Source organism: Penicillium pulvis, assembly GCF_028828015.1.
Source record: "Penicillium pulvis strain IBT 33274 chromosome Unknown contig_10_segment0_segment0, whole genome shotgun sequence".
Taxonomy (NCBI): domain Eukaryota; kingdom Fungi; phylum Ascomycota; class Eurotiomycetes; order Eurotiales; family Aspergillaceae; genus Penicillium; species Penicillium pulvis.
The window spans coordinates 2,377,961-2,405,432 of record NW_026643071.1 but is presented as its reverse complement, the minus strand read 5'-3'; the positions used below and the strand labels follow the sequence as shown (position 1 = coordinate 2,405,432).

General features: G+C 47.4%; 10 protein-coding genes across 10 annotated transcripts; 6 read left to right on the top strand and 4 right to left on the bottom strand.

Moving 5' to 3' along the window:
- Positions 1 to 2,587: 2,587 nt before the first annotated feature.
- N7503_000919 (acetyl-CoA synthetase-like protein) lies at positions 2,588 to 5,906 on the top strand (the record flags this gene model as incomplete). The annotated part of the gene is made up of 4 exons (XM_057060480.1): positions 2,588 to 2,899; positions 2,954 to 3,355; positions 3,415 to 4,885; positions 4,918 to 5,906. The coding sequence occupies 4 exons, from the start codon at positions 2,588 to 2,590 to the stop codon at positions 5,904 to 5,906; spliced, it is 3,174 nt and encodes a 1,057-aa protein (XP_056927403.1).
- A 984-nt stretch (positions 5,907 to 6,890) lies between these two features.
- Positions 6,891 to 10,888, top strand: N7503_000918 (uncharacterized protein; the record flags this gene model as incomplete). Its single annotated transcript, XM_057060479.1, has 6 exons — positions 6,891 to 7,800; positions 7,856 to 7,921; positions 7,967 to 8,143; positions 8,204 to 8,228; positions 8,280 to 8,876; positions 8,938 to 10,888. 6 exons carry the CDS (start codon positions 6,891 to 6,893, stop codon positions 10,886 to 10,888), a joined length of 3,726 nt encoding a protein of 1,241 aa, XP_056927402.1.
- Positions 10,889 to 11,672: 784 nt separating this feature from the next.
- On the top strand, positions 11,673 to 13,025 carry N7503_000917 (uncharacterized protein; the record flags this gene model as incomplete). The annotated part of the gene is made up of 1 exon (XM_057060478.1): positions 11,673 to 13,025. The coding sequence occupies one exon, from the start codon at positions 11,673 to 11,675 to the stop codon at positions 13,023 to 13,025; it is 1,353 nt and encodes a 450-aa protein (XP_056927401.1).
- An 836-nt stretch (positions 13,026 to 13,861) lies between these two features.
- Positions 13,862 to 15,673, bottom strand: N7503_000916 (amidase signature domain-containing protein; the record flags this gene model as incomplete). The annotated part of the gene is made up of 4 exons (XM_057060477.1): positions 13,862 to 14,266; positions 14,331 to 14,832; positions 14,886 to 14,953; positions 15,002 to 15,673. The coding sequence occupies 4 exons, from the start codon at positions 15,671 to 15,673 to the stop codon at positions 13,862 to 13,864; spliced, it is 1,647 nt and encodes a 548-aa protein (XP_056927400.1).
- Positions 15,674 to 16,912: 1,239 nt separating this feature from the next.
- N7503_000915 (uncharacterized protein) lies at positions 16,913 to 17,689 on the top strand (the record flags this gene model as incomplete). The annotated part of the gene is made up of 1 exon (XM_057060476.1): positions 16,913 to 17,689. The coding sequence occupies one exon, from the start codon at positions 16,913 to 16,915 to the stop codon at positions 17,687 to 17,689; it is 777 nt and encodes a 258-aa protein (XP_056927399.1).
- Positions 17,690 to 17,912: 223 nt separating this feature from the next.
- N7503_000914 (uncharacterized protein) lies at positions 17,913 to 18,616 on the bottom strand (the record flags this gene model as incomplete). The annotated part of the gene is made up of 2 exons (XM_057060475.1): positions 17,913 to 18,563; positions 18,614 to 18,616. 2 exons carry the CDS (start codon positions 18,614 to 18,616, stop codon positions 17,913 to 17,915), a joined length of 654 nt encoding a protein of 217 aa, XP_056927398.1.
- Positions 18,617 to 19,262: 646 nt separating this feature from the next.
- egl3 (putative extracellular endoglucanase/cellulase) lies at positions 19,263 to 21,001 on the bottom strand (the record flags this gene model as incomplete). Its single annotated transcript, XM_057060474.1, has 5 exons — positions 19,263 to 20,272; positions 20,327 to 20,424; positions 20,480 to 20,544; positions 20,612 to 20,820; positions 20,878 to 21,001. 5 exons carry the CDS (start codon positions 20,999 to 21,001, stop codon positions 19,263 to 19,265), a joined length of 1,506 nt encoding a protein of 501 aa, XP_056927397.1.
- Positions 21,002 to 21,989: 988 nt separating this feature from the next.
- N7503_000912 (NRDE family protein) lies at positions 21,990 to 23,166 on the bottom strand (the record flags this gene model as incomplete). The annotated part of the gene is made up of 2 exons (XM_057060473.1): positions 22,940 to 23,166; positions 21,990 to 22,892 (listed from the first exon to the last, which is right to left on the bottom strand). Exons 1-2 carry the CDS (start codon positions 23,003 to 23,005, stop codon positions 21,990 to 21,992), a joined length of 969 nt encoding a protein of 322 aa, XP_056927396.1. The 5' UTR covers positions 23,006 to 23,166.
- Positions 23,167 to 23,545: 379 nt separating this feature from the next.
- Positions 23,546 to 24,743, top strand: N7503_000911 (HVA22/TB2/DP1 family protein). The gene is made up of 3 exons (XM_057060472.1): positions 23,546 to 23,688; positions 23,761 to 23,910; positions 23,961 to 24,743. The coding sequence occupies exons 1-3, from the start codon at positions 23,660 to 23,662 to the stop codon at positions 24,736 to 24,738; spliced, it is 957 nt and encodes a 318-aa protein (XP_056927395.1). The 5' UTR covers positions 23,546 to 23,659; the 3' UTR covers positions 24,739 to 24,743.
- A 1,223-nt stretch (positions 24,744 to 25,966) lies between these two features.
- On the top strand, positions 25,967 to 27,432 carry N7503_000910 (MIF4-like type 1/2/3; the record flags this gene model as incomplete). Its single annotated transcript, XM_057060471.1, has 3 exons — positions 25,967 to 26,608; positions 26,809 to 27,226; positions 27,395 to 27,432. 3 exons carry the CDS (start codon positions 25,967 to 25,969, stop codon positions 27,430 to 27,432), a joined length of 1,098 nt encoding a protein of 365 aa, XP_056927394.1.
- Positions 27,433 to 27,472: the final 40 nt, after the last annotated feature.

Sequence of the window (27,472 nt, the reverse complement as noted above, 5' to 3'; positions counted from 1 at the left end):
GGAAGACCTACTATTACTACCCTATCTATAAAGATATATAGTCTACGATAATATTATCTATAGATATAGTTAATAAAGAAGTAAGGTTAATCTATAATAATATAAAGTATAGAGCGTTATAAATCTATAGAGTAATATATAGAGTAAGATTTATTAAGGTAGAGGTTTAAAGGTTATAGAGAGATAGAGAAGAAAGGAAGGGGAGGGGAAGAAACTTTATATATATATCTATATAAACTAGGTATTCCTAGTGAAGTATTTACTATTTACCTATATAATTAATTAGATTAGAAAAGTTCTATTCTAGTATCTATTAACTCTATTAAGCGAACTAGATAGTTAGTTAAGAATATTAATATCTATTATTACTTTAAAATACCCTATATACTATATTAGACTAAGTAACTAGCTATAAGATAAAGTATAGTTAATATATAAATAAATAGGCTTAATTCTCTAGGCTAAGACTTCTCTATATACTTAATATTACTATTAGCCTTAGTTAAAAGTAGCTATCTCTTACGCTTAGACTCCCCCTTCTTCTTCTTAACCTTTTCTATATTATTAGACTAGGCACTATTAATATTAAATAGCGCTAAGTAAAAGGTTAGTATAGTATATATAAAATAAATAATAGATAATATATACTCTTCTTTATATCTTATAATAACTCTCTACTATAGATCTTAAGTAACCATAATCTTCTACTTAAGGACCTAATATTCCTAGGCTATAATATAGGTAATTATATACCCTTTAAAAGAATAGAAACCTATAAAGTAGCTAGATATAAAGACGCGCTAGCTAATCTTAGGAAGATTATAGTCCCTAGCGCCTATAGGTAGTAAAGTAATAGCTATTAAAAAGAAGCTAGGGGCCTACTCCTAATCATAATCTATACTAATATAAATAATAAATAACTAGTAACTATTAGGATTAGATAATATACTAACTATAGGGCTAGTTATAGATAAAGAAGGCGCTAAAGGGGGAGGATAGTTCCTATTATAATCGCTTAGACTATTATAGTTACTTAGGTAAATAAATATATTATCTTTATTAGAGAGCTTATCCCTAAGTTAAGATTAGTAAAGGGATAGCTTAAAATAAAGAGTATTACCTACTAGTATATAATAGATATCGCCTAGATCTTTACTAATAATATACTATATTAGGGGTCGTTAATTATAGCTAATAATCCTTATATAATAGCGATATCTTTAGGGACTAATCCTTTATTACTCCGCCTAGAGTAGGTAATATTAAAGTAAGGCTTATTAAGAATATATATATCCTTAAGGGAATTATATTATACCTTATTCCCTTAAAAGGTGAACTACACTAAGCCTAGACTAATTAGAGACTCTTAGAGGGCATCCTTATTAAGGCACCCACTAACTCTTATAATATAGTTAGAATAGTTAAACCTATTAGTAATACTTATAGTATAATATATATAGAAGAAGAAGATAAAGAAGATAAAAAGAAGGATTAAATTATAGAAGTAGTTATAGATATAATTAAAAAGATGATTTAACCACATTTAGATATACCTATTCTACCATAGCGATATAGAACTATATCTATATAGATAGAAGGAGATCTACAGACTATATATTATAGAGAAGAGACGTGCAGCACTAAGAAAATCTAAGTTGCGCTAACGAACTAGTAAATATAGGGCATAAAAACCACCACCACGACTAGCAGAACAAAGGCGGTGAGGGAGGCGGTGAGATAACCAAAATCAAAACATTGCCAAATCCGGACAGACAACAACTTTGCTCCGGCAGAAAAATTCGACCAATCAGAGGCCAGCATTTTCCACTGTTTTTGTGGGGTACCCAAGTAGTATTAGGGGTAGATTCAGGAATATCTGAACTTACCCTCGATAGCCGTTTTCAAAACTTCTGCTTCATGGCATTTATTATTCTTGTGTACCCGTCCATTGATTGCATATTTTTAAATGTTCTCACGTTTTAATGACAAAAGAGATCTGTTATCTCGGATTGAATCCTCGTATTTGGCCCCCAATATGTACCACGGGGATTAATTAAAACGGCACGGATTTCCCCGATTGCTTTCCCTAGCTCTGCACGCCATAATGTCTAGTTTCCCGACCAGTATTTGGCTACTAAGATATCGGTATATTGGTATATGATAACGGTAACACATCTAGCATTTCTAGATATAGCACACTTATACACCTCTCTGACCCGAACGCTATAGGTAGCTTCCCATCTTGTCGCATGGCCTGCGCTGGTTTGTTTGGTGGCTTTGTACGGCTGAATCGACTGCACTGTCTTCCAGTTTGCTGCCAACAAGCGCTCCCCTTCTCAATATTTGGCCCCCATGTTGTTCGAAGCTGTATCAAAGACCGCTAGGTAGTGGAGTTCCAAACCCTTGTAAAGAAATGTACTTTTGATTTCTTTTTTTCGATTCCGCTCTCCCCTGCTATGCCATGTCAATCCCGCATATGGGCTCTGTTGCCTGTTTCCCCCCTTAAATAAGAACAGGTCGCGCTGGCGCTGCTAGAAAATAATCTATTCATTCCCATTTTTGATCCTCCTTCACCAGGGACTTCATCATGGCTATCTCTTGTACTTCGGACTTGGATCCTTCCACCCAGCTCCTTCCAAATCTTGTTGACCACTACGCCAAGGTCAAGCCCCATGCTCTCTATGCGGAATGTCCCGTCAATCCCATGAATTATGAGGATGGCTACAGGCAGATTACCTACAAGGCCTTTGCCAACGCCATCAATGGCGTCGCACATGGTTTGGCAGAGAGCTTGGGACCCGGTAATGGAGAGCCCGGTAACGAGGTGTTAGCCTATCTAGGTCCGAATGACCTGCGGTACCCGGCTCTGGTTCTGGGGGCTGTCAAGGCCGGCTTCTGCGTATGATCCACCTTCTTGGAAGAAAACATTACCAGATACTAATAAACAGAATAGATGTTTTTACCCTCGCCCCGTAACAGCTTAGCAGCCCAGCAAGCATTACTGAAAAGGCTTGACTGCACTACGCTGCTGGTTCCTACGCCGCGCCCCCCGTTTGTGACGGCTATGATCGAAGCCCTCCCACTCAAGGTCGTGGAAGTTCCAAGTCTGGACACACTTCTAACAGCCGAATTTCCCGCCTTTGAATACCGGAAGACATATCCGGAAGCGGCTACTGATCGATTTGTTGTACTCCACACCTCAGGGTCCACGGGGATTCCCAAGCCTATTATCTGGACTCACGAAAGTGTTGCGAAGCATATACGCATGCAAAGATTGAGGGCCCCGGCAGGTTCTGAAGGCCAGGATAGCAAAGGTTTTGGGAAGAGAATGTACTTGACATTGCCTCCATTCCATGTAAGCTTATCATCGGATTGACAACAATAATGGCAGAGCACTACTAATATTGAACTTAGGCAGCTGGAATTGGCCATACCCTTTTTATCACGATTCCGGCAGATGTGACCCTTATTATGCCTACTGCTACTGGTCTCCCGACCGCTGTAGGCTTAGTGGCTGCAAGGAAACAAACCCCATTCGAGTGGGCTATTGTTGTGCCCTCAATTGTGCTGGAGCTAGCACAAGCTCCTGAGCTTCTCGAATATTGCAGTACTCACCTAGAATATATTTTCTACTGCGGAGGCGATTTGCCGCAGGCCATTGGCAACAAGGTCGCAGCTAAGGTAGAACTTATGAATGGATACGGCGCTTCGGAGCTAGGCATCATGAATGTGGTTCACGCTGCAGACCGCGATCCATTGACGGACTGGAGGTATCTTAACTTCCATCCGGAGCTAGGGGTGGAATTTCGCCATGTCTCCGGCGAGGAGTACGAGGCCGTCGTGGTGCGTACTCCAGACCGTGAAGCCCATCAGTTCCCATTCTCTATGCAAGCGTTCGCGAGTCAGCAGGAATATCATACAAATGACCTGATGGTCCGCCATCCTACAAAGACTGATCTGTGGCGCCCATCTGCCCGCGTGGATGATGTGATCGTCTTCTTGAACGGGGAGAAAACCAATCCTGTCTCGATGGAGCAACACATCATTGCATATAATTCAGAAGTCACCGGGTGCCTAGTGGCCGGTGCACAACGCTTCCAGGCGGCCCTTATCATTGAGCGAGGCGGAAAGCCTGCTGAGAGCCGTGACACGATTATTGAGGAGCTCTGGCCCAGTATCGAGCAAGCGAATAGCTCTGCTCCTGCCCACGCCCGCATCGCTAAGAGCCATATCCTATTCACATCGCCCGACAGGCCGATGCTTCGCGCAGGCAAGGGAACGGTGCAGCGCGCTGGCACGCTGGGTTTGTACGCGCGGGAGCTCGAGGATCTCTACTCTAGTGCGGACACGATATCTCAAATCGTCGGCCCAGGCGGGGTGGATGATACTGCGCAGGTGACTGAGTATATCAGAACAACAATTCTAGCCATCACAGGGTGGAGTTCGGACAAGTTGACCGACACCGAAAATTGGTTCAACCTTGGCTTTGACTCCCTACAGGCGATCACAGCTACGCGTGCGCTTAAGCAGGGTCTCAATATTGTCGCCCTCACTCCGAACTTCATTTACTTGCATCCGACGGTAGCAGGGCTGACCCAAGGCCTTTGCAATCTGCACCAGGGCCTCGAGGAATCCACTGAATTCAATACCGAGGCTCTGCTTCAAGAGCGGGACCAGCTACTAGAGGAGCTCATCGGACAAGTTCATATCTCCAAGGCCAAGCAATCCTCCCAAGTAGCGCCTGCCATTCAAAGTGTTATTCTAACTGGGTCCACCGGTCAACTAGGCACTTATATGCTCGACGCGCTATTAAAGAGCCCCGGAGTGAAGCATATTTACTGCCTGAACCGAGATGACCGAGCTCATGACCGCCAGCAGGAGCGCAGTACTGCTTACGGGCTTGCCCCCTGGACAAAGCACAAGCGCGGGTGAAGTTCTGGAAAAGCGATCTCAGCCAGGCGGATCTAGGTCTACAGCCCGAGCAGCTACAAGAATTGCAGGAAAGCGCCACGCTGATCATTCACAATGCATGGCCTGTCAACTTCAACCTGTCGCTTGCCTCATTCAAGCCCCACCTGCTAGGTGTGGTCAACCTCATCAACTTCAGCGGCCAAGGCACTTACTCTCCGCGCCTATTCTTCATCTCCTCAATCAGCTCGACCATTGGCCACCACACCGACACCGGTCTCACCCCCGAGAGCATCGTCACCACCACAACCCCGGCCCCGAACGGCTATGCCAACAGCAAATATGTGGCTGAGCATCTCCTAGCACATGCGGTGCAACAGAGCTCCGACAGTCTCGCTTCAGCTCATGTCGGCCAAGTGGCTGTGGCTCGGGTAGGTCAGGTAGCTGGGCCCATCAGGTCTCGCGGCTTATGGAACAAGACCGAGTGGTTCCCTAGCCTTATCCTGAGCTCGCTATACCTAGAGGCTCTCCCTGATGCCATAGGTCCAGCTCTGGACCGAATCGACTGGGTGCCGGTTGACCTCCTCGCCGACATTCTTGTCGACTTGGCCATTCTCGGAAGCAGCTCCACCTTGAGCTTCTACCACCTGGTGAACTCGCACCCTCAGTCCTGGAAAGATATCCGGCCCATCGTCGCCGATACCCTTGGTAAAGCTTCTGGGAAGACCCTGGAGACAATCCCCGAGCGGGAGTGGGTGCTACGTGTTCGACGGGCTGTCGAGCTTCACAGCCAGGCTGGGAAGAAGGACTTGCAGCTTCAACTTTCAAAGAATCCGGCCGCGAAATTGCTGGAGTTCTTCGAAACAGCGATGGCTCAAACGACGCCCGAGAATGTGCTGGATGTGCAGATTACCGCCCAAGTCAGCGAGAAATTACTTGAGGTGCATGCGGTGAAGCCGGAATGGATCCAAAAATGGGTTCAGGAGTGGCTGCAGTAGGTGAATCAGGGAATTCTGGGCAGTCTATGTTTGGAGAACAGCCCATCGTCAAAACATGTCTAGAAGCGATGTCTTGTTAATCAAGTATGTAAATCTGCTTATTATTGGCTAGATGCTAGTGTATTGCGGGAATAGTAGATTGTAAGACACACATCGACCTATAGCTTAGGGGTTTATCTAAATATTGAAAATTGGATTGGGATCGACATAGTTTGCATTTTCGAATGCGGGTGATTGTAGAGGAACACACTGTAATTTTGGGAAATATCTGCCGCTTTAGCGTCGCGCGACGTTAAAGGTGAATGCGCAATAGACAGAGCGAGAAGCCGGGTTTGGGTCATACTGGGAGGATTTTTGGCCAATACCGAAGTCAGCCTCGCAGTTGATCTAGCCAATCATAGGTTAAAATTCGATATTACATGTATGTGCCAAGATACTGTGGTTTCAGGCAGATTGAGGCGAACCAATAAAGCTTCTTTCGCTTTGTTCAAGCTCAGCTGGCAGAGATATGCATGAACGTGTTGTGTTTTGTGGAAATACCGCAGAATAGGCGGGTACCGGAAACAGCAATTCTCATTACTGAAGACCAAGCGCAAAACGGCGGATTTGCCAAGGACCGAAGTTCCTACAAGCCACATGTTTGCAAGTCAAATGAATGTTTCATGCTGAGGTTCATTTATCGACTCGATCAACGGTCGAGACGTGGTGCCAAATCACTTATAGATCACATGGAGCGGGGTACGATCCCCGGTCTAAAAGGCGAGGCTTACTTGCATTGCCTTCAACTTGGACCCTTGTAAGCTGGATTATTTTACTTTTCATCATCGTGGAGACGCATTCCTCTAGACCTCAATATCTATTCCGAATTCATTACGCAGCGAGAAACGACAATAGTTATCGGGATAGATCCATATGGCGACTGCGACGGGATGTTTTCGCCATCGAGATTACACGGTCGCATGGATCTGTGCCCTTCCCCTGGAGATGGCCGCAGCTGCGGCCATGCTGGACGAGAGACATAACGATTTACCGGCGAGACCCAAAGATAACAATGCATACATCTTAGGCCAAATATCTGGGCATAATGTGGCTATCGCATGCCTTCCATCGGGTGTTTACGGTACAACTTCCGCCACAACAGTGGCTACACATATGCAGTCCACTTTCGAATCAATACGCTTCTTCATGATGGTAGGTATTGGAGGCGGGGTTCCAAGCGAAAAGGTTGATATCCGGCTGGGTGATGTGGTGGTTAGCAAGCCGACAAGAGATTCAGGAGGGGTCATACAGTACGATTATGGGAAAACAGTGACCGGAGGCCGCTTTGAACGCACTGGCATGTTAAATAAGCCACCGCCAGTCCTCTTAACAGCAATTGCAAAATTACAAGCAGAGCATGGATTGGAACGAAGCAGAATGCCAGCTATTCTTTCAGAGGCGGTCGCTAGGTACCCCAGGGTGAAGGAGAAGTTCGCATATCGCAGTGAAGATCAGGATTTATTATTTGACTCTGAATACGACCACCCTGAGGGAGATACTTGCAACGACTGCGATAAACGGAGGCTCGTAATACGACCTGCTCGGGCTAGCCATGATCCGGTCATCCATTACGGTCTGATTGCCTCTGGCAACCAAGTCATGAAGCATGGCCGCAGCAGGGATAGCCTGGCCCGGGATCTTGACATACTCTGCTTTGAAATGGAGGCGGCTGGCTTGATGGACAACTTTCCATGCCTCGTTATTCGAGGGATGTGCGACTATTGCGACTCGCATAAAAACAAGCAGTGGCAAGACTATGCAGCAGCAACGGCAGCTACATATGGCAAAGCGCTTCTCTCCATGGTGCATGCAAGCCATGTGGAAGATACTGTGCCAGCAGGATCAATTGCCGACGGTATGTTGTGTTTTCAAGTAGCACAATGAATCGTCTTTATCTAACGAAGCTCTAGTGTCCTGCTACAAAAGAAAGCTACCATCTGAGGTGCAATTTCCTAACAGTGAAATAGTTCAATATGGTGAGTGCGTTGGTGGTTTTAGGAATCTTATCTAACTGATTGTAGATGGCCAGGATCTTGAGAGTCTACTCGAGCGCATTTCAAGCTATAATCACGAGAAAGTCCATCAAAGACTTAGTGGCAAACGACTCACTGGCACCACACGCTGGTTCCTTGATCACCCGGATTTCAAAGCCTGCTTCATTGAGAAGAGAGCTTCAACTTTGTGGTGCTCGGGAAAGAGTAAGCCTTCTTTTTATAGACGAGCCTTGAGCCCAATACTGATGTGCAATTGTTTATTAGTTGGCTCGGGTAAAACGATGATAGCGTTCGTCTTCCAGTACTCTTTCCTTGGATATCATGATCTAACAATCAGTAGAACTGCAGTGATAGAGGCAGGGAAATATGAGCTCGGCTCTCCAACTGTCTTTTTCTATTGCGAGGGCGATGGTCATGCAGGCTCAGATGTCTCGTCTATTCTCTCTAGTCTCATCAAACAATTATGCGAATACCTGCACCGGATGCACAGGCCGTATCCGCAAGATATCGCAAAAAGGATAAGGAAATATTTTGGAAACAAGAGGGTCAAGCCAGACTTTTACGACCTGAAGGATATCTTTACCCGCCTTTTCCACCATACCACAGATACGATCTATGTCGTTGATGGAGTTGATGCTCTAGATCATAAACATGCCAAATCTCTTTTGGAGCTCGTCAGGTTGCTATTCATTGACACCAGCCCCCGGCAGAAATCGCGAATTTTGTTGCTAAGCAGAGACCAAGTTCCAGGATACATAAATGTCAATACTTTTATACCTGGGATTCGTCAAATCTCGACATCAGCCAACGTCATGAAAGATATCGAAACATACATTGAATCAAGCATCATTGATAAGAATATCTGCCGGAAACTTACAGATGACCCTGTACTGATTGAAAATGTTCGGCAGAGGCTTTTGGCAGAGTCTTCAGGAATGTATGTACATCTAATCTTCTACGAGAGCTGTATTACATGAATGATACGCTGACCAGCGTAGGTTTCTATGGGTATACCTCCAGCTGGAGATTTTGTGGGACACATGTTTCGATGATGCAGCAATACATTCGGCACTAGCTAAGCTACCAAAAAGCCTGGAGGCCACATACAGCCGTTGCATCGAGAGAATCAATCGCAAGGACAGCCGGGTTCTCAAGGTACTCAAATGGGTTAGCTTTGCGGCCGTTCCGCTTCATATCGAAGAATTACGAGAGGCGATCACCTTTGACCTAGAGGACACTGCATGGAGTGCGGATAAGATCCCGCGAAAGGAATATGTCATCGGCTGCTGTGCAAATCTTGTTGTCGTGGATTCCTGTGACGACCGTGTGCGATTTGCACATTCCTCGGTAAGACAATACCTCGACAAAGGACGAGAAAGAAATATCATTCAAGGTTATCCAGCCACCGAACAGGGCATTTTAGAGTGCGGCGAGTTCTGCGTTGCATATCTTTCTTTCTCGGATTTTAGTCTTCAACTAAGCATGCGAAGGATTGAGAAAGCCGCAGTTCCTGTTCAATCCCCCATTCTTTTAGCGCGAGAAACTCTCCCTGCATTGCTTACCAGACACTTGTACCAAAAGCCCCGGGATCAGAAGCGTTCCGTTTCTGTGCTTTTCCATAAGATACGCACAGCATCAACGCCAGATAGGGCACAGTACAAATTTCTCGATTACGCCATCACAAACTGGGCCCTGCAAACAAAACAGATACATCGTACATCCTTGATGTGGGTAAAATTTGAAAGGCTCGCAATGTGTTTTAATGAAACTTGGGATTTCCACCCTTGGGTCCCTGGCGGCCGTTCGGCATCCTCCCATCTACACGGTCTCCTTGGATGGGCAGTGATGGAGCAACATGAGCCTCTTCTGTCAATTGCACGGGGTGAAGGACCTGCTTTACAACTTGTTTGTAACCTCCCGCTAATCGGTGAAAGCCTTCCTGCGCTTCATGTCGCGGCGAATCTTGGATATGAAGCAATGATTGAGATTCTTCTAAATTTCTGCAAAGTGAATGCGCCAGATCTAGAAGGATATACTGCTTTGCACTACGCAGCAGGCAGGGGTCATTTTGAAATCTGCCAATTACTTTGCAACTCAAAGAAGATAAAGGTTGATGCCATGTCGAGATTTCGAAGGACACCGCTCTGGCTGGCTGCAAGTAACGGACATGAAGAAGTTGTTTCTCTCCTTGTAGGGAAGCAAGCAGATATTGAAATAAGGGATGGCGAGATCGACCAGACACCCCTTTTACGGGCTGCAAATATGGGCCACGATGCAGTCGTGGAACTCCTACTTGAGAAAGGAGCTGAACTAGAATCACAAGATGCGAACGGTCGAACACCTCTCTCGTGTGCCGTAGACGAGTGCCATGAAACCACAATTGAATTACTACTCGAAAGCGGCGCCAAAATGAGTACTAAATACCTTGATACTAGAGGTTTTCTTATATGGGCGGTAAAGAAAGGGTTTGCGGAGGTTGTCAGATTACTTTGCGGAAGCACTGCGGATCTCAACCGTAAGGACAAAATCGGTCGAACATTACTCTCATGGGCTGCAGAGAATGGCCATGATGCAGTGGCAAAAGTGCTGCTTGAAAGTGGTGCTGATCTCGAGGCTAAGGACAAGAAATGGGGTCGAACGCCACTCCTATGGGCTGCCGAAATTGGTCGTGAGGCAGTTGTGAACGTGCTGCTTGAGAATGGAGCTGACCTTGAGGCTAAGGATAAGGAATGGGGTCGGACACCACTTTTATGGGCTGCCGAGAATGGCCATGAGGCAGTGGTGAAAGTGCTGCTTGAGAATGGAGCTGACCTTGAGGCTAAGGATAAGGAATGGGGTCGGACGCCACTCTTATGGGCTGTTAAGAATGGCCATGAGGCAGTGGTGAAGCTGTTGGTTACGAAGAGTTTTTCAGTCTCAGCATACCAAGGACGATGTGATTGTTGTTGAGACGAGGCTTTGGATGCTAAGCAAACACGTGAAATAGGCATCCAGAATTTATTTATGAAGGCACAAGGTATATTCACCTGGCTTCCCACCTTGTTGCAGAATCAGACTGTCAAGACCTTATACGCCACAGATAAAAGCTGGAGATTATTGGGAAAGGAACTACCATATCCAATACCTTCCATGCAATACGCTATACCATATCACTCGGTGTCTTCTTTAAGTTGGGGCGCAGCCGACCGAGCCACTTGCTGGCTATGGTCGTTCATTTTGGAAGTACAAAGGGAACTAGAAGTGAAGGCATGGTGAAGACGGCTGGAGCATCCAAGTGTTTGTAGCCTGACCCTTCAGGTGTCAAATCACCCGTTCGGGAAGGAGGAATGCATATCCACGCTTTGATATCATTGGAGTGCGGTGGACCATGACCCACATAATACATGAACACATGAACAGCGAAATGTATATGGATATTGGCCCTCGCAAGTTAAAATCGTACTCATTCAGCGACAATGGTCCAGATCCACCATTCGTGACTAACCGACGCTAACGATGGGAGCCTGATGGGAGCCTGGTAAAGGGAAAAAAAAAAGTTCCGGCCCCACCCTAGACCCTTCTTTAGGTCCAGTATTCCAACATTTCTAATATTCAACCATTCTATTATCGACTATCGCTCTTTGGTCTTGCTTCGTGTTACAAAATATCTAACCCAGAAGCAGTCGATCCATCTCTCTCTCCTTCTCTGCGCTGCAACTGGCCCTGAGTCGCCAATTGCAACCTCTCAATCAGCATGGTCGTTCTTTATGATGACATTCTTTTTCTCGTACTTGACCATATTGACGACACAAAAGACCGTCTTCGAATTTTATTAGTGTGCCGTCAATGGTACACGGCACTTCTTCCCAAGGCTTACGAGCGCATTAGAGTTGAAGGCGAACAAGTCTATGATCTAGTTTGTTCAATTCAACGAAACCCCCTAATTGGTCCCTCTATCCAGGATCTGGATCTCACATGGGGCGGGGATGACGACAGTATCGAATACAATGTTGAACCATTCAAGCATATTCTGGACCAAGCAAGCCCTTCAGCAGAGCATCGCAAGAATTGGGAAAAAGACCTGCTTAAAGGAGAATCCGACGCTTGGCTCGCAGTACTCATGCCCTCACTGGAAGCGGTCAGAGTCCTATGGATTCAATATCCGGGCTATTCGGACTATTTTTTCCCTATGCTAGCTCGAGCAGCCGCCCGGGAAGCGCCATTTGATACGAACCCCGTTCTGCAGCGACTTAACAGTGTCCGAGCTGAGTGTGAATACAGCAAAACTGCATACCTGGCCAAAGAATTTTTGCCGTTCCTGCATTTTCCAGCTATACGATCATTCTCCGCAAGTCCGTTTTGTGAAGCATATGATGACCATGATGTGAATTATTCTAAGCCTGCGCCTGAAACCTCTCGCATTAGGGAGCTGGAATTTGGGCAAAGCAATGGTAGTAACGGAATGATCGACTACATTACATCATGTGCCAATTTGGAGGTCTTTGATTACCAACACGACAATCAGGCTATCTGGGGTGAGATATATCTCAACTTTCGTCCTCTGGCATTTTACACAGCTCTGTATACACAGAGACATAGTCTTCGAGTACTTCGCTTGAACAATAATGGAGAAATCAACGGAGAAGACGATTGGGCTGCGGATGATGAAATAGACTACACTACTTTCGGGTCTCTAGTCGAATTCCAGCAGCTGCGTGAACTTCGGATGCCATTGCGTACACTCCTGCAATTTGGTCAGAATGATTACCCGGCTGTTTCTCTGCTAGAAGTTCTCCCATCCAGCTTAGAACATCTCCAACTTGCTGGGTACTGTGTTGAGGACTTCGACCTGGTGATGAGAAATCTCCAATCTATGCTAGGGCAACGACAGGAGCGATTCCCGAACTTCAAAAGACTCGAAATCCAGCCAGTCGTTATAGAGCGGGACCACTCTGTCCTGGCTGCTTACGGTGCATTCAGAATACCGGAGTCTATCAAGCATGCATTTGCACCGTTGAAAATGCAATGTGAGGATCTGGGAATCCAGTTTGATTTTACACAAGACGGACACCATACGATATTAGGCCCTGATTTAGTGTGGCAGTAGCGAAGAAACAATCATGTTAATGTTTGAGAGGAATCTGTCTCCTGCTTTACGTCTAACCGCGGTGACAGGTAATCTGTTCTAAAGTCAAACTGCACACTCCTTCCTCACGTCGAGTCACAAGTATAGGACAAATGATGTACACTCATCCCATCAATATACTTCTGATAATGAGAACACATACTCCTTGATCCTTACAAAGGATCACCTGGCATTACTCTTTTCGACGAATATCTGAAGATGTTCCTTGATTTGAAGCTGGGCATTCTTCCAGACCCTTTTTTGAACTCGACTCTGTTCCGACGAATTTGGCTCCCCCAATCTTGAAGCAAACACCTATCGAAATTATTATGCTCAACAGCGCACAGTCTTTGGGGTATCATTGCATAGTTCGCCAGACTTATTCCACAATTGAAAGACAAGGTCGTTACTTTAGACCTTCGCATATTCTATCTTCAATGAACGTTGTACAAAAAAGTTTTCAATTGATCAATCTGTTCTTACTAATCAGAAATTTTACACCGGAGCAGTTCAGATAAAATATCACCATCTATTATTGGCAGCGTTGAAAGGCCTGTTTGAGGAGCGTTTTTCTGGAGACTAGCCTGGCTTCGACGCCTTTGTTGGGCATTTGTGAAGACAGGGGGAACTGTACATATGGGAAGTGACTGTCATCTGTAGATGTATTCTACAGTTTTAACCGATTACTTTATAACGCCCAACTATATATCAACATAATATGACTGGATATAGTAAATAATTTAGGTAGGGAACCTTGTTTTAATGCAATCTTAAGCGTCTACATTAACATTTCGTAGAATTTCTCTCGTGGGAAGAGATTATCCTTTGTGTTTTCCCATCGCCCTCTCGACCTCCTTTAGTGCTGCAAGCACCTTTTCATCATGGTGTCTGCGTCCAATGATCTGCAGACTGATCGGACAGCCATCGTACAGATCCGGCTCGTACAAGTCATATACGAATTTATCTTCCTCGTTCTTTGGCTGATAATCGGATTCTTTGCAGTCTTTCTCTTTGTCGACTGTAGTGACAGGGAAAACAACGCCTGGGTAATCCAATAGGTTCCAGATCGAGGTATAACCCCAGTAGCGCGACTGCTCGTGGGGCGTGGCAGCACCAAAGGAAGGAGGACAAAGAATTATGTCGACTTCATGTCCATCTTTTTTGCCAGTGCTAGTCCAGTGACGGGCATAGGAAGTACGATAAGCATCTCGCTCAGCGCATAACTACGAAAAAGAAAAATGGTTAGATCTCATCCTCGGGACTTAACATTAGATCCGCTGGACTTACCTTGAACATCTCGGTGACTGTCAACTCTTTGACAGTTGGCTGCTCTTTGATTATAAACTTCGTCAAAGGCAAGATGGGCTCTCCAGCTGACTCCAGCAAACCAAGGACCTCCTTTCCACCATCTGGCCAGTACAGACTGGACAGTATCTCCCACCCCTTTTTGTGATCCAATGATTCGCATTCCCAGTCGACGACGGTCATTCCTGCCTTTTTGCATGCCTCAGAAACTTCACGAAGCGCGCGGATCATGGGTGGATGAGGTTTCACAACACCATCCCACCATTGCACGGCAACCTTCAATGGCCGAGTAAACTCATATGGCGTCCAAGGAGCCACTCTAATTGATGGCTCTAGTTTCCAAGGTTCTGCATCCAACATCACTTTCATGAACAATTCCAGAGAATCCCGATCAGCTGCCATGGGCCCATTAGTGGAAAGAATACTTTCTCTTCCAGCCATATGAGCAGTTCCACCCGCGATTGGCAACCTGTGAGCTGAAGGCCTTGTGTGATTTATTAGCATCGAACTGGCTCATCATGTGGTTGAGATACCTACTTGAATCCGTATATTCCACAGTGAGCAGCTGGGCATCTGATGCTGCCACCAATATCACCACCGACACCCTATCATCAAGTCAGCAGCTTCCAGGGAATCAATAAATAGACTCTTACCAAGACACTGCCCCTCATGCCAATCAAGGCGCTTTCTCCCCCACTACTTCCACCCGATGTCAACAGCCTGTTGTATGGGTTCACGGTCCGACCATAAATATTGCTTTCTGTTTCGAGGTGCATGATTGTTTGAGGCTGCGTTGTCCGGGCGAAGAATACACAGCCAGCATCCCAGAGAGTATCGAGGGAAACGGTGGACCCTTGGAACTTCCCAATATATGCAACGTAAGATGCATTGGCCGTTTCATTGCCACCTTTCGCGCCATGGTGCTCCTTTGTTGATATGGGCAGGCCATGAAGAGGTCCCAATGGAGCGGGAAGTGAATCAAGATATCGTGCTCTTTCGATCGCGCCATCCCAGAGCAGGTCTGTCAGGCAATTGGTCGCGCTCTGCGCCACGGCGGCGCGGCGGAGGAAAGCTCTTGTGAGCTCTTCAGACGAGAGTTCCTTGCTGTGTAATTTGGCAAGCAGTTCAGTAACCGAGTAGTTTTCCGTGAGGTCGAATTCTCTAGGCGTGAGAATCTGTTTTGGAAGGTTTTGGGAATTCTGTGGTAAAGTATCAGGGAGTCCAGCCAAAGGGGGCGTTACTTTGGCTAGGGAAGCATCGCGAATTGCCCTTGGAATCGCTGCTTTGATTTCCCAGGTCTCTAATTGCTTTTGTTGAATGGTCATTGTTCCAGACTAGGTAAGTTAGGAAGGGCTTTGTAAAGTAAAATAAACCTTGGACACTTGAATAGTAAAGAATATGTGGCTCGAAGGGTGACAGAATACCTTTGCAGCGGCAAGGCTATCTTCTTATGCTCTCATTTCCATATCTACTGCTATCTACCCCGCCTCAAGAACGGGAAGTTCTTTAAAGAATGGACACACCACCGAAACTAAGGTGGATTGAATAAGCCTAGTCTCACCAATCACATAATGCTTGAATATGTTAACTGTAATCGCTAGAGTAGGAATGCCCGCAGCGGAGTCATGTTATCTTTGCCTACCCCTGTCCACTTGAATCGCTTGTTTCCGGTTTGCCGATCGGAATAGCCTTGGCATGTTACAGTTGAACCTTAGACCTCGGCGGGTAAGCCGGAATAACAACTGTAAACCCGAGATAACAGTATAGTCTATCCAATCAACGGTAGTCATTCCGATATTTTGCTCCACTCATTGGGTTTATCGGGTCCACCTTCTCAATATGAGCACATCGTGGGGTGATAAGGTATCGTCTGGGAGCCATACATTACAGAGCAGTCGAAGGCCTGATTTTCAAGATTCAATCATTATTTTACTTGTAGGGCCTACTGCTCTGTCGCGCCTGTCTAGGTAGTTTCCAGCCTCAAGAATTTCAGCTACCTCTGGGTGTCGGAATACCCATTGCTTTCGATGAGAACATTTTATCCACCAAGGAAATGGAATAATATATTTTAGTCCATCATTTGGTACAAAGGCACTTACTTCGTAGTTGTGGTTTCAAGTTTTCATTTAAGAGAGGCAATTGCTGAGATTGACCTGGTTTATGCATCGAGTAAACCATAATCTCAATCTTGCTTGGGAGGTAGGACTTTCTAGGAGCCTAAAAGTGTTTTGTCTTCCTCTCAACCATCCTTCCTTCCTCACCATTCGTTCTAACCCTCACTCCTATCGATGAAAATCTCCTCCTTCATCTCTTTGCGGCTCGGATGGACTGTTATACCGCAGCTGGCCGTTGTTTGTTCGCCGGTAAGAGTCGCGTCTCTCGACAACGCTCCCCATGCTGTTGTTTTGACAGAATCTGAATAGCGTCATTTCAACCCGACTCTCTGCTTCTCGCTTATTCGTTTTCTTTCTTATCCCCAAAACGACGTGTCACACCCCGGGGAGCCTCGTACAATTGCACATGCTTCTGTCTCGTCAACAACCCCAGCATTGCCTTCATCTACAATGCATTCTACCATTACTCTTCCCGATTATGATTATTTTGCCGACCACGGCTACATAATACTCTTCGATGCTCTTACTCCTCTGAAGCTTTCCAAAGACGTTGACTGGCATACCTGGAATGACTCCCTTCGACAAGGGTTAAAAGCTGTTGACAGGCGTCTTTGGCCCATCCTCCAAGGTTTTTTCAAGCAACCCCACCCTTACATGGACGATGAAGAGATTGCTACCATAGTCAGTCTTACTTACGGGCATCTTCGATGCTATCCCGCACAGGAACTCATTGACAAATGCAGGAGGAACATTGAGGATCACTTTAGGGACCATGAACATCTTTGCAGGGTTGGGAACGGACTTATTCGCAGAGCCCTAGGTTCTACAGCTTTTGACTTGGTGGCTCAAACCGTGAGCTTTAAGGATACTTATTCCAGACTGGAGCAGATCTACAACAGCAGCAGCTTCCGCAGAACGATGAGGTTGTACAAGAAATGGATCGAAATAGCTTTCCGCAACGATGAAACAGCGCATGACTTCCTAATCCGCTTTCAGTCTGCACTTAGTACCCTCGAACTAGGCATTAGACCTCGAAGTCCGCATACTGTGTTCCGCCAGTTCCTGAAAGCCATCTGCCATCATCAAGACAGCTCCCGATTCATGGAAACGTTTGAGGTTAAAGTGTTTGACAAGTATACGATGGAAGATGTCTATGCCCACTTCGGGGACTGTTTCACCGATAATTGTGTTCTTGTGTCCGATGCAGTCAATACTACTCAAGGTTGAAAGAATCCGTTTTTCGATGGCTCTGTCCAGGGAATTGGAACCCACCTGTACAGAAGCTGGGAGTTGCAGGAGAATACTTGAATATTTGAGAATGAGTCAAAGAGAATTTGTGACCAGATGCCTGTGAATGCATCATGTACCAGCTGCCGAGACTTTGACAACTCCTGGGGAAAAAAAAAACTATTCCTAGACTAGATGTACACATCCATATTCCCTTCTCAATTCAGTACTCATCATGGAGTCTAAACTCATTCATCCCATTACCAACCTCCTGCCGACCCATCGGCGTCATATCCAGCAAATGATACGTCGACAGAATGATCTCCAACCCACGATCCGTAGTATCGTAGGTATGGAAGACCCGATCGCCATCTTTCCGGAAAACGCAGAGACCAAAATACCCATTCCCAGGCTTCCAAGTAACCGTCTCACCATTTTTCTCAATTTTCTCCCATGCCTGATGAGCTTTAGCAGAACTATAGAACGGAAACCTCCAGCCCATCTTGTTTTGGTAGGTAGTTATCTCAGATAACGGAGCAGTAGCAACAGCAACAAAAGAGGTATTCCGGCTCCGCAGATGTCCGAGATCGGGAATGTGGTCCATACAAAATGAGCACCCCACACACCCTTTATGTTCTCCGGGTCCGAGCATGAAATGGTAGATGATCAATTGGTCAAGGCCATCGAAAAGGTCTACTAGGCTTTTTTCTCCTCCGGGGGTATCAAATTTGAATTGAGCCGGATCGGAGATTTCTACCATGGGCAGTTTTTGGCGTGAGGCTGCTAATTTTTGCAATAACTGGGTAGCCTCTTTTTCTTGCTTGAGAAGCTCCGCCCGAGCGTGTTGGTACTCGTCTACATCGACGATCTTATTCTGTTGAGTGTTAGCTGAGGCCTTGAGACAGTACATGCAATGCTACTTACCATCTTTTCATTCAGATCCACCTGACAAGAGTCTTTCTCACTCCTTTCTGATTGGTTTCACGTAAGGTTTGATGTCTTCGCTAATGCAATATCCAACGGATGTCGTCGGACTCGAGAGATCGTATTGTGCTTATTAAGCATTTTGAGAGCTCTTGATGGTTATTGGCTGATATGTGTATGGCATAAGCATTTTGTTCTAAAAGAGCCGCTGATGCACTACCTTCTATGCAAAGACAATAAGTACCTTGAGAAGAGGACATATTCCTGAAAGGAACTGGTCTGCTTCAATTATAGGGCTCTGATATTATGCTCTTTTGTTCAGGGAAATTTAGGTTATGACGCTTAATCTGATCGTTTTTATTACATATCTTCCATCTGTACACAGTGCCAACTAAAATCGTGATTATCCTAATTTAATTTGGGATCCCACTTTATAAGAGATCCGAACATTATACTAAACTTACTCATATCAATATACTATATCAAAAACGAGATTGAATAGAAAAGTAAATATCCATAGATAATCGAATCAAAGTTTAGAGAGAAAATATACAAAAGAAGGGCACGCCTTCAGAGTAGAAAGTTTTCACCAATCCATCACAGCTACACTCCCCATGCCCCGTTTATATCGGCAAATCATCAAAGTCCCTTAAACGCACTGGTAGTAGTAAGGGTTCTGCACCTTGCAAGTGTAGGGAGACTCGCAAGTGGTGCCACCGGTCCAGTTGATACCACCGCACTGGTAGTAGTGAGCAACGAGAGCTCCAGTAGAGGAGGGAGCGCTGGCAGACGACTGGATGGAGGACGGGGCGATGGCAAAGGTGGTGGCAGTGGATGCAGCGGGAGGAACGTAGAGGGAGACAGTGGACAGGGTGGTTGGCTCACTGGCGGGAGCGACGGAGGCAGCAGAGGCACTAGGAGCCGAGGTGGTGACGGCATCGACGGAGGGACTGGGGACCTGGACTTGGCTGTTGGGGGTGGTGGTGACCTCCAGGGCGGTCGAGGTCGAAGAGGCAGACGAAGTGGAGCTAGACGAGGAAGAAGACGAGGCCGATGTAGTGGCGGCCACGGCAGCCGAGGTCGAGGTCGAGGTCGAGGTAGAGGTAGAGGTAGAGGTAGAGGTAGTGCCACTGACGAAGTACTTCTCCAGGATGGGAAGGTAAGTCGAGTAAGCGGTACCATCAGTAGGCTCCAAGCTGTACATGTAAGTTCCCCACCAGGGACCGGCAGACCACCACTCAGCACCCATCCAGACGTCGCTGTTCTCGCTCATGTAAGCGAGCATGCCCTCGACGGCAGTCTCGCAGTCAGAGTTGACACCACCAGCGAACTCGCCAATGAAACCCTTCTTGCCGTTCGTCTTCAACCAGGCGGTGGCCTCCTCCAGGCGCTCCTTGCCGATGGTGGTGCTGACACAGGTCTCGGAGGTACCGGAGCTGTCTGAGTCGAGGTACTGGTGCATCTCGTAGACGAGCTTGTCCTCGGAATCCGTCAGACCGCTCAAGTTGTCGTTGTAGGTAGTCCACGACCAGGCGCCGGAGTAGGCGTTACCCTCGGCGAAGATGTACTGGGTGGTAGCGCCGGCGGCACGGATACCGTCGATGGCGGCCTGGTTCAGGTCCAAAACGAGAGTCTGGTCCATGTCGTGGTACTCGTTGTCTAGAGAAGAGGTATTAGTCTATGCAATAGGTATGTGCATTAGATTAGCCTTACTGGTATCGAAGATGACCAGGTCGTTGTCAGCAAACTCAGCAGCGACGGTCTTCCAGAAGGTCTTGAAGTTGGCGGTCGACTCGATGATACTTCCAGAGCTAGAAATCCAGTCAGTATATACATATTTGATAATCTCTAGTGAACTTCACTTACTATCTTCCGTAGTTGTGGGGATCAAGAACCGCATAAGCACCGCTGTCGGTAATGAACTTGACAGTCTGTACCAATTCGCATTAGAGACTGGAGATGATAAACAGAAGCATTGTAGCATGATATGTTACTTACAGACTTGAGATCGGCCAGGTATGTGGTAGCCGGGGTACCAGTCATGCTGTCGGGCACCAGACGCTCCATCAAGAAAGGAACGCGGAAGATGTTCATACCAGCATCCCGCAGAACCTGAATCTTGGATGTGGTGGGCCAGGTATAGTCCGTACCCAAGGTTCCAGGAATAGCGGAACCAAACTCTGCACCAGACTCACTGACACCAACCCCTGCAAGTCATCAGTTCATAATCCCTTAAACCTGTGTATATCAGACATAAAACATACAAGTGAAGCCGGAAGAGCGCTTCTTCACATCAGCGCTGCGCTTGGGCATAACCTCCCTTGAGCGGGGGTACGCAGAAGCCAGACCAGCGGCGCTGGCGGCCAGAACCAAGTTTGTAAGTCTCATTTTGATCGAGAAAAAAAGAAGAGAATGACTGTTGAGCTTGTCGAACGAGAGAATGAATGAAAAAAAGAATGACAGATCAAGAACCAGTCTCGATATTGGAAAGAAAAGAAGGTATACAACAAGAAACAAATTTTAAGTCATGTATGTGCACTGGACCATGTTATATACCCGTTAACCTTCATGTCAGGGGCATCAATCAAGGCTTTCTATTGGACTCGGCCCAGGCTACCACAACATCTGATACAAGTGGATTCTACGTTCCAGACCACTCTGACAGGATTCACCGAACCCATTCACAGACTCGTCACGGTAGGTGTTCCGACGGAGGTTAACCCGGGAAGTAGACCTGTATATTTTCTGCGGGGCGAGGGACCCAATGTCTGAGCTAGAAGCGCCCTGGAATGAGATTGGAGCCATAGGATCTAGCACGAACGGCCCGAAAGGATTTGCTGACCATAGTTTAATCTAATTTCCCTGCTAATGTCGGTTCTATCGAGGCAGAAAAGAATTGAAAGACTTAGGCGAGGCTCCGCAGAGTGGGGTGGAATTTGACAATAGGGTCCACAGGGGTTCAGGGTCATTTCGGTCATTCTACGGCGCGCGATCGGAAGCAATATGTATGGGTGGAAAATCAAGCAGAATCAGCATCGTAAATTATTCCGGGACAAGAGTGGGCTTGACCATTCCGTGTTGGGGTGATGGCCGAACTGAAAAGCCCCAAGTAGATGAGCGGCGCTCAAGATGAAACACGGCGGAGCATCAACTCCGTACCATGATCGTTAAAGCCTATGCTAACACAAAACACGATGGACTCATTTCAATAATATATGTAGATTGAGATATCATCCCAGTTAGAATAAAAACAGGGAAAATATTCCAGCATGGCAAAAGTCGGCCTCGTTATGAATATCCTTAGCCCCCCTTACCATGCAATGTCGTCATATCTTAGCACAGTCAATCTACGAGTCAAGTTGAATCATGACACGCACTATTGCTCGATATGAAACTCGAAAGACCGATCGCCTTGTCCAGTGGGTACAGCCCTCACATTCCTGTCCCATAATGTCCGCTCGAAATATCGTACCCGCCCGTCACGTTGGGCGAGGAGAACAGTCTGTCTTTGAGTTCCATATGGTCCGCTATTGTAGTCTGGCCCTAGTGCTCCGTTGGTTGGTGGCTTGTTTTCTTCGTCTTCAACCTGCGCTGCGGCAGTCTCTTCTGCGTCTCGGTTGATATCGTCTGTTTTTCCAATGACGGGAACAAAAATACTCTTCCGTAGGTGCTGAATGTAAGTGTCAATTGTATTGGCCTCGTCCCCTGATAGTCGAGGTAAAGTATCGGTGCTGAGCACCTGGAGTAATCGTTCAATCAGAGCGTCCTCGTCTTCTTGAGCTTGAGCATGAGAATGAATCGCAGAGTCCATGAGCTTTTCACCATTAATGATCTTCGGCCATGATCGGTCATTAAAGGCCGTATTGCTCAGTCCTCTTGTTTGGTTCTTTTCTGCCGCGACCCAGGCGATCTGGTCCATGTCGGAAGAACGGTTGGAGACAACGGCCAATGGTTCATTTAAGTAGCCACATACCAGGCTAAATCCGCCCACTTTTTTCGCCTCTTCGCTGGCTACCATGGACTGCACAAAGCTGTGAGTCGTATGTCGCTCGTTCGACGGGCTGGTCAGCCAGTTGTTCACAATGACACCACGACTATATTGACCGATGGCTTGACATGCTTTGTCTTCGCGGTAATTGGTGAGGACAGCCAGTTTTCCTTCTTTTGTCACTCCCATCCACGTGCCATGGGTTGACCGTGCTAGGTCGCGTGATCCAAGCACATTCGAAAAAGGCTCTGGCCACCAGTTTGGCTCTGAAGTCGGCCGGTGGAGAAACTCCTAGACCTAGTCAGTATGCAGGACATCGCTTCAGTGGGCCCACGTACATCTCTATTATCGATGACGATCAATGAATAGTCCGGGTGAGCAGTGGAGATCAAAGCGATACACATAGCGGAGATGCCGAGGTGCCGCAGCTGAGTTGCAGGGATTGGAGGAGATCAGATTCAGGGTGCAGGTTGTACTGCAAGTCAACTCCACAATTCAAAGACGCGGTGAAGATGGTTGTAAGATATAGCGGGGGAAGAGCGCCCCTTGCTCGGTAGTCATCCAAAACCTTGGGCATCGGATGATTGGGCCGATCGGTTACCCACTGGTCGATTTCTAGATCTTAAGGAGAGCACATGAGGGCAAGCCAAGAGATACAAGATGATGTGAAGTTGATAACTTAAAGGATTTACTTATAGAGGAATCTGGTATCAGTAGTAACAGAGTTCCTGAGCTCTTAGGTCCCATGTTTTGGTTCGTGACGTCAAGACGAACCGTTGACTTTTTTAGCCGTTGCGGGTCATGCTTCAGCTGATATGGATGCCTACGTAGTGGACACTTTTTTTTTCTCTCCTTTCATCTCACTCCCTCCACACGCCTCTTTTCCTTTGGTTATTGCTCTTACGGCTCAGGGAGATTTCGGGTTTCCTATACACCGGGTTGACTTCGCTTTTCTGCTTATAGCCCTTCAGCCTGTGGTTGGAGGGGAAAGCTACTTAATTGAACTCCGCTTATCGACCCCTCGTGACTTTTGATCGCCCGGAAGCTTACACGCCACCATGTTTGGAATCTTTGCGGACTTGTTGTCGTGAGTATGAGTCCAGGAGCTCATGAGGCTGTAAATTCTATTTTATTCTAACGTTGCTAAATTATCCAATAGCTCCGTCATTACCATCCTATTCCCCGTCTTTGCATCCTACAAAGCTCTCCGCTCCTCCGATCCCTCACAACTGGCACCATGGCTGATGTATTGGGTGGTTCTCTCTGTGATTCTGCTGGCAGAATCCTGGACAGTCTTCATTATTGGATGGTATGCTCTGGCATCAGTCTCCGGTAGCTTCATCTGCTTACAAATCGCAGGTTCCCATTCTACAGCTGGATCAGACTGTTCTTCATGTGTTATCTCGTCCTCCCTCAGACTCAAGGCGCCCGTCTTCTCTACCAAGATTACGTTGATCCATTCCTGGCCCACCACGAGCATGAGATTGAGGAGCTTATCGGTCGCGGCCATGAGCGAGCCAAGGCACTTGGCCTGCAATACTTCTACCAGGCTATGGATTTGATCCGGACAAAGGTGCTAGGTCTTCCCCCACAGCAGGAAGCTCCACCGCCCCCATCAGGACCAGCCGCATACGCGCAGTCCCTACTGTCGCGGTTCAACCTCCCCACTGCGGCAGCAGCCACAAACACAGGAGATTGGTATTCCGCCCTCAGTTCTGCACTTGGATCAGTGACATCTCCTGGCAAATCGCGTGAGGCCCACCAGGAGGAACTCTCAGCCAGTGGCACTCTGCTCCAGCGCCAGATCCAATCCATGACCGGCATCGATAAGGCGCAGTACATTTCCCACCAGAGAGAGGTCCTGGATTATCTCCGGTCGACACTGGCCCGGGAGGAGCAAGCGATCCAGCGTGATGATGGTGAAAATGACGATCTCGCATATGGTGCCCCGCTGCGAAAGAACAAAAGTGACAACTCCTTCGACGTTGTCGATGATGAGGATCTAGGGTCGCGCGGGTCTCGCGCGACCCGTCGCACCAGTGGTAAATGGACCTCTGGCTGGCTGGGTCCCGACAATGATTCCTCGGGTTCCTCTGACTATACGTCCCGAACCACCGGATATGACCGATACAACTAAATCGCAACCGACACTGACTGGTGTAAAGCCTGGTGCAAAAGCTTCAACATTCCAGGGAGAAACCTTGGACATAGAAGGTGGAGCCTTTGTTTTTTATTTTGCTCGTATGAATGGATCCCTTTATGGGAATGAGTGTTATTTATACGGCTTTGCTTTTAATTAAAAGCTCGGAGGCTCCTGCGAAACCTCCCATTTTCTTTGAATCTTCCCCACACGTTCCGTAAACACATTGAATCTAATAGCCGAGGGTGGAGAGCATGGCCGAGCCAATCCAGTCGGAAGAATTAGGCCTGCAGGTGGAGGAAAAGGTTACGCAGCTGCAAGGTGCGGAAGTCGGGATGAAAGTCGATCCTAGGAATGCATCTACCCCTTCGATAGATTATCCCTTAGGAGTCATCTATGACAAAGACTATGACTCAAAAACTTTCGTGTCCCTAAATGGCTTATTTCGGTTAGTATGGCTATAGCCTCATGTCCGGTTAAGTCCAGTAAGTCCAGTAAGTCCAGTGGCGAGAGGGGGCCTATCTACGGGGTGTACCAGTACTGTTAAAGATCCACTTCATTGTTTGATATTTTCTTAGTATTGTTGTCACGCTTTGCGATGATCGTGCATATCCAACGGTAGTCATAAATTATGAAGTTAAATGAATAAAACTAGTGATTGTAAATATCGAATCGTACTTCTGTATGGGGCCAGGGCTATAGATTACATCGCAGATGTCATGGTGGCGGAGTTTGTAGATGCGCATAATAACTTCCCCTCCATATTCTTTCCTCTTTTTTTCTCCTTGTATTCCTCGAAAGGATTCTCTTGTGAATCCTTCATCTTCTTTTCCTTCTCTTTCAACAGGTGAGTTGAGATTCAAAGAGGTTTGTGTTCGTCCACAAACCCGAACCACATATTTTTTTTTTCCCACCGAAACAACTTTTTTCCTTTTGGAATTTTCTCCTTCCCACACCCACACAATTTGTGTTGAACAATCCAAACCCAACCCTTGTGGACCACACGTTGCTTTGTTTTTTTAAGCTGCGTTCTTTTGTGGTCGTCATTTCACTCGGTTGATTTGACTTTTTTTTTCTTTTTGAAAACAAATCTTAATACGTTCGCCCCAGGATTGGATGCGGCCTTGACGAAGCCTCTTTCACACCTTGACATCACCGTCACCTTCCCTACGAGTTCCCCCTTTCGACCTCATCGCGTGATTTAACGTGACTACCAACCTGTCTAATGAGCTCGATCCCTTCTCAGTCGGGCGTTCAACAAGGACAGAGCACCGCTTCCACCTCTCCCAAGCCCGCCGCAACCCCCCTGGCTGCGACTGCCCCGGCGCCAGCTAAGTCCTACGCCAACGCTACAAAGAAGTCTGCGACGGACTCGTCCGCCGCTCCCGTCACTGTGGGTGGCTCTGCGCAACATGGGAAGTCGACTTCCGTATCTCCTGTGAACGGCAAACCCATGCAAACCCAACCCGCTCAGCAGGCTGCCTCGGGTGTGACCATCGTCAATGGCGCCCCAACGGCTCCTGCTTCTCAAGGTGATCACTCCCGAAAGCCTTCGGTGACCATCACCTCTGCCGGCACCTCCGGATACATGCCCAACGGCGGCCCTGCTAGCCGTCCCAACAGCCTTCAGTTCGGTTTCGCCAACCAGCAGAGCTCTCCAAACATGGGCAATCCTGCCGTTCTCGCTTCCAACCAGTCGCAGTCTGGCCTGGGTGCCCCGTCGACAAACCCGCGTGTGACCTCACCGCAGACCTCCCCGTCTCCCATCCCACAGCCCGCCTCCAGTGGTGGTCGTCCCCCATCCACTTACCAGGCACAAGGGAACGTCCCCAACTTTGGAAGCTTCGGTGAGACTGGTGATAACAACGTAAGTTGAGATACCTCCTTTCTAGTCCATGACTATTTTCCCAGGGTTGAGACACGGAGAGAGAGAAAGAAGAACAAAAAATTCTGGTGCATGACGATGCGCATGAAAACGTGGATGCGATCATTGCTTCTTCTTCCTTATCCCGAAATTCCCCCCACGTTTTAACCCAGTCACTTACATAGTTGCGCCCAACTTCACAGGCTCCTCTCGGTCCCGGTCCCCAACATTTGCGTCGCGAATCCTCTCAGTCCACCCACAGTGATATGAGCAACCACATGGGTGGTGGTCCTGGACGCGGTGGCTACCCTCAGGGTGGCCGCGGTCGTGGATACTCTCAGTCCGGATACCAGGGACAGATGCCCTACTCGCCCGGCCCCAGCTACCGCCAACCTCACAACGCACCCCGCGGTGGTCCCAACATGGGCCCTCAGTTCCATGGCCCCAACCAAGGTCGTCCCCTCGCAGCCCCCTTCCCGAACTCGCCGCACCAAGCCAGCCGCAGCCCGGCGCTGGCTAACGCCCACCCCACCACTCCCCAGATGAACCAGGTTCCAATGGCCCACCCACAGATGCCGCCCCAGCCCTACGGCTATGGACAGCACATGGGCCCCCCAAACTGTGAGAAACCCACCCTTTCGTCATTTTAAAAATTCCGCCCGGCGTGGCATTTCCAAGAACATTCGGGGAGGGAGACAGGCCATCCCGGGTCCTCTCCCAACCCCTCTGGATCTCACACCCCAAAGTGGCAATTTTGAACGTTATCTAACATTATGTAAAAATGGACAGGGCTACCCTCCTTACGACCCCAATTATGGTTACTATAACCCGGCCTACGGTATGGGAGGACAGATGCAATACATGACT

Bases quoted from the DNA above. Each gene is read 5' to 3' on its own strand.
- N7503_000911 (XM_057060472.1), top strand. From the start codon at position 23,660: ATGTTTGGAATCTTTGCGGACTTGTTGTC. The intron at 23,689-23,760 runs GTGAGTATGAGT...ATTATCCAATAG, and splicing joins ATCTTTGCGGACTTGTTGTC to CTCCGTCATTACCATCCTAT. The intron at 23,911-23,960 runs GTATGCTCTGGC...TACAAATCGCAG, and splicing joins ACAGTCTTCATTATTGGATG to GTTCCCATTCTACAGCTGGA.